The sequence below is a fragment of the Aquarana catesbeiana genome, linkage group LG11 (assembly GCF_042186555.1).
Source record: "Aquarana catesbeiana isolate 2022-GZ linkage group LG11, ASM4218655v1, whole genome shotgun sequence".
NCBI classification, from domain to species: Eukaryota; Metazoa; Chordata; class Amphibia; order Anura; family Ranidae; genus Aquarana; species Aquarana catesbeiana.
In genome coordinates, this window is record NC_133334.1 from 283,362,932 (window position 1) to 283,372,541 (window position 9,610).

The 9,610-nt window shown below is 46.2% G+C and overlaps 1 protein-coding gene across 1 annotated transcript in view; it reads right to left on the bottom strand.

Annotated features, from left to right (window-relative positions):
- LOC141112871 (cadherin-1-like) overlaps positions 1-7,517 on the bottom strand; it is a 76,661-nt gene extending 69,144 nt beyond the window's left edge. The window contains exons 1-2 of the mRNA XM_073605975.1: positions 7,366-7,517; positions 4,839-4,947 (exon numbers count right to left, since the gene is read on the bottom strand). Coding sequence (XP_073462076.1) covers positions 4,839-4,947; positions 7,366-7,479 — 223 coding nt within the window. The 5' untranslated portion in view covers positions 7,480-7,517. The remainder of the gene's footprint in view (positions 1-4,838; positions 4,948-7,365) is intronic.
- Positions 7,518-9,610: the final 2,093 nt, after the last annotated feature.

Consider the following 9,610-nt stretch of genomic DNA (forward strand, 5'->3'; position numbering starts at 1 on the left):
GTTGCCGTCCCCTGTTGTAGAGAGATGTACAGATGTGAGAAGACCGACCCCAATGTGATTGTCATTGTTGCTTTATGTATCTAAGAGGCTGTGCTGGGACATGAGGCTGTGCTGGGACATGAGGCTATGCTGGGACATGAGGCTGTGCTGGGACATGAGGCTATGCTGGGACATGAGTCTATGCTGGGACATGAGGCTGTGCTGGGACATGAGGCTATGCTGGGACATGAGGCTGTGCTGGGACATGAGGCTGTGCTGGGACATGAGGCTGTGCTGGGACATGAGGCTGTGCTGGGACAGGAGGCTGTGCTGGGACAGGAGGCTGTGCTGGGACATGGGGCTATGCTGGGACATGAGGCTGTGCTGGGACATGAGGCTATGCTGGGACATGAGGCTGTGCTGGGACATGAGGCTGTGCTGGGACATGAGGCTGTGCTGGGACATGAGGCTGTGCTGGGACATGAGGCTGTGCTGGGACATGAGGCTATGCTGGGACATGAGGCTGTGCTGGGACAGGAGGCTGTGCTGGGACATGGGGCTATGCTGGGACATGGGGCTGTGCTGGGACAGGAGGCTGTGCTGGGACATGGGGCTATGCTGGGACATGGGGCTGTGCTGGGACATGGGGCTATGCTGGGACATGAGGCTGTGCTGGGACATGAGGCTATGCTGGGACATGAGGCTGTGCTGGGACATGAGGCTATGCTGGGACATGGGGCTATGCTGGGACATGAGGCTGTGCTGGGACATGAGTCTATGCTGGGACATGAGGCTGTGCTGGGACATGAGGCTGTGCTGGGACATGAGGCTGTGCTGGGTCAGGATTGCATTGTGTGTAATTGCACCTGAAGTCACAAAAGCCCCGAAGTTCTCAGTACAGAATCACTTTAACCCGACATGATGGAAGAGATCGATATTCATGTCCATGGAAGGTTACAAAGCAAATATCAGAGAAAAGAGGAAGTGCTTTGCGGAGGACTTCAGACGAGACGCTCGGGGGAGGGGGGGGGGGTGCACAACGACTGCAGACAAATGATATAAATCTCCCCCCCACAATATCCGACCATCCAACACCGCAAAGTATGGGGAGCGTTCTGCTGATTCCGATACCAGACATTCACTTAAAGGTGAAAGTTCCACTCATCCTCATCCTCCTCCTCATCATCCTCCTCCTCATCTTCATCTTCCTCTTCCTCCTCCATTTTTTCTGTATCCGCTGCCACTTCCGCATTTCTTGCCTAGGCGAGACGCTTGGCCCGCCCCCTTTTCCTACCAGCGACCTCCCCGACTTGTCACATGTCCCAGGACCAGTGTGAAAAGCACAGCATGATCTTCCGCATGCGCAGCGGGGAGCCGGCTATTAACCTCCCTAGCGGTATTCCCGGGTGTGGCCTGGGATTCATTTTCATTACCAAATACGGTGACCCCCGAGCCACACCCGGGATCGCACCGCAGGATCCAGGCAAAGTTACTTACCTTGTCCCCAGGACGTCCTCCGGCTGTGTGTGCGGCCCGTGTCCTCCGATCGATCGATCACAGTGCCGGTGTCTTGCCGAGAAAGTTCCCCCGGCGGATAAGGACCCCCCCGTACTGTGCAGTACGAACGACTAGGAGCCGCCGAAAATAGCCGAAGCTGAAAATCTTCAATCAGCTGTACACGGCGCCTGCGCACTGAGTCCAGGTTCAAGCCCCACCATCCAAGTGGACCTAGAGGGGGAATGAAAAAGTGGCGAGCGCAGCGAGGTCGTGCCCGAAGCGTGGCGAGCGAAGCGAGGGGCCCGACTACAGGCGCCGTGTACAGCTGATTTGTATTCTATTAGGCTATTTCCGCCGGCTCCTACTGCGCCTGCGCAGTAGAGGGGGGGTCCTTATCCGCCGAGGGGAACTTTCTCGGCAGAACACCGGGCTCCATTCCCTGCGAGTTATTCCTAAGAATTACAGGACTACAATAAAAAACGCCAAATTTCTATGTGAAATATTGTACCGGGGAGGTTAGACAGCAGGAAGTTACAGCCAAGATGGCGGCACCACCGAAGAACCGGCCCGGGTGACCCGGCGCTGGACTCCTGGGCTGCTGGGGGTCACCACTTACAACATTTGTAAAGCATTTGTAGCTGCTGACTTTTCTTTAAACGAGTGAAGCTCCTCATTCCAGAAAGTGACCACCAAGCAGCCTTGTATAATGGAACATCCAAGGCCGTGTACTAGAAACCCCCTCCCTCCCCTCCCCCACCCTGAAAGCTGGATAATGGACAATCTACATTGTAATTACCTTCGTTACATCGCTGCATGCAGATTATATCCAGGGTCATCTCCTCCACATCGAACGTCACTTCAAACATTTACATTGTATCCATTATTCTACAATCTACACCATATAGATGAGACTTTCCTCATCTTTTTACCCCAATAAACCTCACAAAGGGTGTGCAGAGTTCTCATCAATCCACATTCCAGACACAGAAAAAGGAGCCCTAAAAATCCTGTACAGGTCTCAGGGAACCCCTGCAAAAAAATACATTACTGGGGGTCAATGAGAAGAAGACCCCTTGAAATGGAACTTCACTCTCTCAATCAGCACTGACAATTCGGAATCCTCCTGCTGCTAAGATTAGTGAATAGATAGGAAAGTATATTATATTTACTTGGTTTAAACTGTTTTCTTTTTTACATTTCTTTAGTTACTTCCTGGTTTCTGGCCTAGGCCAAAATGATGTCATACATCCCAGGAGTCTTCATGGGGGGAGGGGCTTTCTCAGCTAAAGACAGCCCTGTCTGCATGCCTCAGCTAAGGGCAGATGGATTCCAGGAAGTAAATGCTACATGAATCAATTGCCCTTACTTAAGATGGCCACTGTCAGAAATGCTAGGGGGGTGTTTTTCAAAGTGATTTCTCAGCAAAATAAAGTATGGAGACATAGATGAATGGAGACATGAATGGATGGAGACATGGGTGGATGGATGGATGGAGACATGGATGGATAGATGGATGGAGACATGGATGGATGGATGGATGGATGGATGGATGGATGGATGGATGGATGGATGGATGGATGGAGACATGGATGGATGGATGGATGGATGGATGGAGACATGGATGGATAGATGGAGACATGGATGGATGGATGGATGGATGGATGGATGGATGGATGGATGGAGACATGGATGGATGGATGGATGGAGACATGGATGGATGGATGGATGGAGACATGGATGGATGGATGGATGGATGGATGGATGGATGGATGGATGGAGACATGGATGGATGGATGGAGACATGGATGGATGGAGACATGGAAGGATGGATGGAGACATAAAGGGATGAATGGAGACATAGAAGGATGAATGGAGACAGGGATGGATGGAAGGATGAATGGAGATAGGGATGGATGGAGACATGGATGGATGGATGGATGGAGACATAGATGGATGGAGACATGGATGGATGGATGGATGGATAGATGGAGACATGGATGGATGGATGGCTGGAGACATGGATGGATGAATGGATATATGGAGACATGGATGGATGGATGGAGACATGGATGGATGGATGGAGACATGGATGGATGGAGACATGGATGGATGGATGGATGGAGACATGGATGGATGGAGACATGGATGGATGGATGGAGACATGGATGGATGGATGGAGACATGGATGGATGGAGACATGGATGGATGGATGGAGACATGGATGGATGGATGGAGACATGGATGGATGGGGGACTTTGCTTTCAATATTAAAAATGAATTTGCAACCTCCGGAGGAATCCTAGGTAAGAAAGATTGATATAGAGAGTTTAGAATGGGGAAATTTCCCACACCTACATGTCACGGGTGTGGCTCTAACAGAACCTTTTCCCACATGGGATGGAAATGTCCCAAAATTAGATCTTTTTGGTCAGATATAACGGAATTTACCGCCCTCTTTCTGACAATACCTAATACATGGAACCCAGCTAGATGCCTCCTTGGATATCGTGAAGATTCTGATATGACAACCTGAACCGAACTACTTCTCTGCATGTTATTGTTTATGTAAAAAAAAGTTCTATAAATCTGCTGGAAATCTAATCTCCTTCTAGAAATTTCTGGCAGATCCTTCCAGTGTACAAATTGACCCGTTTTGTTGACATTTGGTAATGGTTGGACAGTTTTTAATGTTCTTCTGTCTTACTGTAAACCCCAATAAACTTTTTCTTAAAAAAAAATGTATCCAGAACACTGACTGTACTTTTTCTAAGTTCCAGATCTACACTAGAATGTCTGCCTGCGTTCCCCGTATACAAAGTATCCATCTTCCCATAAGAAGGAAGCATACGTCGCATCATTATGTCTAGTCGACACTTCCATTCTCTGAATTATGGATGTCAATCACGTGGAAAGGTCTTTTAGAGCTGCACTCAGCATTTTTATTGATATAATTATGTGGAATTGCCCGGCAGCTCTGGCGTATTATAGTAAAGTGCAATTAGAAAAATGCTTCTTTCTCAAAATGTGGATAATAGAATCTAAGAACCCAGTGAGCAACAAACGCCTTGTCCCTGGGGTCAGGTGGGACCAACACAAGGCCAAGCGCCCAACCCAATGTCTACCGGCATGGGGTCTTCCCAGGACAAAGTAAACAAATCTTCAAGAATGTAAACCATCCACCTGAAGAGGTTATAGAGCCCACCCAGTCAGCCATCCTCCTGATAGCCGTCTACGGCCTTCCAACAAGGATAACAAAAGATAGAAGGATAACCGCCCTGGAATTATCGGTGTCACAGGAGCTTCCCACCACTCCATCTGGATTATGATAAAAACCAAAGTGAAACCATGAGCGGTACTCTTACCTTTTCCCACCACCGTGCCGGGGTCCAGAGATCGGGGCACCGAGAAATGGTATTCCTTATCAGAAAAATCATAGCGACAAATGTCCCAGTCTGCCAATCCTCCCGTAATCTGCCGCAGGGAAAGAGAAAACATTGGTTGGTCTACAGAAGAGAACTTTCATCATTAGATGGACATGGAGGGTATCTAAAGAGACATCTGGAGTGTATCCAACAGGGCCATCCACAGCAGAATTTTGGTTGATTCAGCAGGAATCGGCCACAATACAAGCTGTGTGTGGCTAGCTTTAGACTCCTAATGCCTCGTAAACACGATCAGAGAATCGAAGGAAAAAAACCGCTGTTGAGGCAATCGTCCGATAATCTGATCATTAGTACATAGCTTCCGAGAGACGATCACCACAGTTCATGTGAAATTATCCAAAGGGACAAACAAAAAAAAAAAATTCTCTTATGATACCAGAACGAACGATTTTTGTCTAATCAGTACAGTATTCCTCAAAAAATAGGAAAAGCAAGACTGCGCATGCTCAGAAATGAAAGCATACATTACATCACATTCTGAAGTTGTATTCTGTCCTAAGAGAATTTTTGTGTTTTGGTAACCTTTTCATTTTCAATATGAGACTAACATGTAAAAAATAAGTGAGTGATCATTCGTCCAATATTCTCATCGTGTGTACGAGGCTTTCTTCTATCTCTCTACACCTCTGTTGACAAAAGCTTGTTTACAGGACTCAATAGCTCAAGCTGAAACTTACACACAGGTGAATGAGTCAGAGCCGTGTCTATTAATAAATCAGGTTCTGACTCATTCTTGTCAGAACATTTTATTGAGTTCAGCTCAGTCCCAGGTCAGACAAGTCTGGCTAAAGAGCCAATGAGAACACCTGAAATTGGTGCCATGTGCGCAGAACTGCCTGTACAATCACCCACAAAACAACCAAAGGGACTCATCTCAGGTGTGAATGGGGCCCTATGAGAGAGTTCACCATCTGAAAATGCTAATTGCCTGGCTGCACCAATGATAATGAAAGCATTAAAGATTGGAAAATGTACATTGATTTTTGCAAGGACACCTCACTCCTCACTAGAAGGCTCCAGACCATGAAGAACATTCACTTCTGAAGGGTTGAGGAGCGACCTGGAACCCCCCAACCGCACCAATTTACTGACAAAGACTGAAACAGAGAGAATTAGGGAATTTCCAAATGTTTGTGTCTCACCCTATGTATGTACAGGTATATTACATATTACACAGAAGAACTGAAAATGAATCTGGAACATCTGATTGGTTTCTATGACTTCTCACCCAACGGGCCTATTCCTGAGATTGTCCACCATCTGGAAGAATCATCCCATACAACTTCCCCGATACTTCCCACCATGGAGACACCAGGAGCCAATCTACCAATCAGATGACTGGTACTCCTATCACTACCATACTGGTATACGGTATATACTCCGTAATATAAATATCTGGCAGAAATGAGGAATTCTCAGATGTTTTTACACTTAAACTTCCGCCTACAAATCAGGGTTCATGTTTAATACAAAAATAAAAATATATATATATTGTTTTTTTCCCCAATAAGATATAAATCTACATTTCAAAATAACTTCCTGGAACACAAAGAGTCTCTATATCTCTATATATCTCTATATTTATCTATATCTCTATATATCTCTCTCTCTATCTATCTATATATCTCTATATATCGGACGGGATCACTAACAGCCATCAGAACATCAGTGTGTGGGAGAAGGAAGGACTTCACTTACACAGAGAATGAGAAGAATTACTGTATGATAGGTAAGTGTCTATGAAGTTCCAATAAGCTGTCCATGTGCTGAGTGCTGAGTGTCTATAGAGTGCGGTAAGTGGTCCTGCTTACAGTAGGTATCCACACAGTATGCCAGGTGTCCATAAAGCAGGGGATAATATAAAGAAGGGTAGGTGTCCATAGGGCAGTAGGTATTATAGAGAAAGGTAGGTGTCCATAGGGCAGGGGGTAATAATAGAGGAGGGTAGGTGTCCATAGGGCAGTAGCTAAAGCTTACCATACAAATCAACTTTACTTTTACCAAAACGATGTCATATACAACCTGACCTAAACTATCCAAAGACAGTTATTGGTAGGTTATCTATATAGAGAACAGTAGGTGTCTATAGGGCAGGGGGTAATATAGAGAAGTGTAGCAGTGACAAGGCAGTATACAGGTGTCCCTAGGATTGTATTGTGCTGTCCCGGTAGGTGCCCCTAGGATTGTATTGTGCTGTCCCGGTAGGTGTCCCTAGGATTGTATTGTGCTGTCCCGGTAGGTGCCCCTAGGATTGTATTGTGCTGTCCCGGTAGGTGTCCCTAGGATTGTAGTGTGCTGTCCCGGTAGGTGTCCCTAGGACTGTAGTGTGCTGACCCGGTAGGTGTCCCTAGGATTGTATTGTGCTGTCCCGGTAGGTGTCCCTAGGACTGTAGTGTGCTGTCCCGGTAGGTGCCCCAAGGGTGGAGATTGGGGGGTCGGCACTCACCTGTAGCAGGAGGCAGAGCACAGCCAGGCTGTCCCTCTTCTTCATTGTCAGTCCTGAGTGATGTGACGTCCCCTCCGCTCTCCTCTCCTTCTCCTCTCTGCTGGGCGGGGCCATCCCAGGTGCGGCACCTAGAAAGGGGCGGAGTCCAGGTAAAAAGGTGACCGCCGGGTGACGTCACCGGAGTATCGGCGGCTGCAGATTTGTCACCTGGAGAGGAGGTGAAATATGAGACTGTCAGAGGTGCGCAGTGCTGGGAATCCTTCGCTCATCACTGCGCTCAGTCCATTATACTAATAGCCGGGAGTGTCCGGAGAAGAGAAGAAGAAGAAGTGTTATTAGAGGATAAGAATTGTGGGGGGTCTCCTGTCTCCCCCATACACAAATCTCATCTCCTCCAATCATCTCATCTCCATCAGAAATAAACTCATTTCACCAAAATGGACAAAAATCACCGATTTCCATCCCGAGGAAATTTCACTTACTGAATTCTTTAGGCAAAAATTGCTGAAAGTAAAATTAAAGGCAAATATTTATTGGCCACAATATCATTCATATTATTATTCAGGATTTATATTATTATTATTATTATTATTATTATTATTATATAAAGGATTTATATTATTATTATTATTATTATTATTATAAAGGATTTATATTATTATTATTATAAAGGATTTATATTATTATTATTATTATTATTATTATAAAGGATTTATATTATTATTATTATTATTATAAAGGATTTATAAAGCTCCAACAATTTTCGCAGCACTTTACAACATGAGGGCAGACAGAACAGTTACAATACAATACAGGAGGAATCAGAGGACCCCGATCCTGAGAGCTTACAATCTAAGAGACTTGTGTCCCATCTTAAGGTGTCCGCATACCAAGACATTTTGGACAATTTCATGCTCCCAACGTTGTGGGAGGAGTTTGGGGACGGCCCTTCCAGTTCCAATATGACTGCCCACCAGTGCACAAAGCAAGGTCCATAAAGACGTGGATGAGAGCGTTTGGGGTGGAGGAACTTGACTGGCCTGCACAGAGTCCTGACCTCAACCCCATAGAACACCTTTGCATTGAATTAGAGCGAAGACTGCGAGCCTGGCCTTCTCATCCAACATCAGTGTCTGGCCTCACAAATGCTCTTCTGGAAGAATGGTCAAACATTCCCATAGACACCCTCCTAAACCTTGTGGACGGCCTTCCCAGAAGAGTTGAAGCTGTTATAGCTGCAAAGGGCGGAGCCAACTCAATATTGAACCCTCCGGACTAAGACTGGGAGGTCATTAAAGGTCATGTGTGTGTAAAGGCAGGCGTCCCAATACTTTTGGTAATATCATGTATACAGAACTGAATATAGAAAGCACCTTGACATCCCGGACATGGTGTTCCCATAGAGGCGTTGTCCCAGGTGATCCGCCATCTCTGGTAGTGCGGCCTTCAAAGAACCTCCATACAGTAACATTCCATCCGCCCGGCTCAACTCTCCGATAGGTAAATATCTCCTGACGCTCGATGTTTATTGTCGGTGGACTTTGATCGAGTGATCGGGAGAAGGAAGATGAGATCGCACAGCCGGCCGCACAGAGGTAGAATGTGTGCAAAATGTTCATTTTCAGAACGTTTGTTCGATTTCCTAAACATTAGTGGAGTCAAATCATCGATCGTTATCAACTGTAGTGAAGAGGAAGGAGCAGAATGAAGAATCTTTTCTTGAATGAACGGATTTCTAACAGCGAATGAGGTTTTCATCTTGGAAAGTCAAACGTTGAAAAGACTTTTGTATGAAAATCTGCCTGTGTGAGGAATAATGAACAAAGCACATCCCTCTATAGTGTGTACTTGTCTCAGTCCAGAGCTCTAAGTGTCATTTCTGTCTGCATCTGCATGAGTCACTTCTGACAAGTTTTCCTGACACCAAAAGAAAAATGGTGACGGGGAGGGAGCTCCAGCACACAGCCTGTGATTGACAGCCTCAGCCCTGTTTCTGTGCGCTACGCGAAAGGAGGTGTGTCCCTTCCCTCCAATCAGCTCTCAGAGCTCTCCTTGCTGAATTTAACGTTAGCCCTGCTTTCTGACAGCTCAGACAAGCTGTATAAATTCTGCACTTTGAACGGAAGAGAAGACTGCAGGTAAATAGGTACAACTTATGTAGGAGGATTTGGTTAATCTTTGTGTATTACCTGAGGCCGGTCCCTTCACTGGGGATATGGAGGGATTACGGCTGTAAAAAACTAAA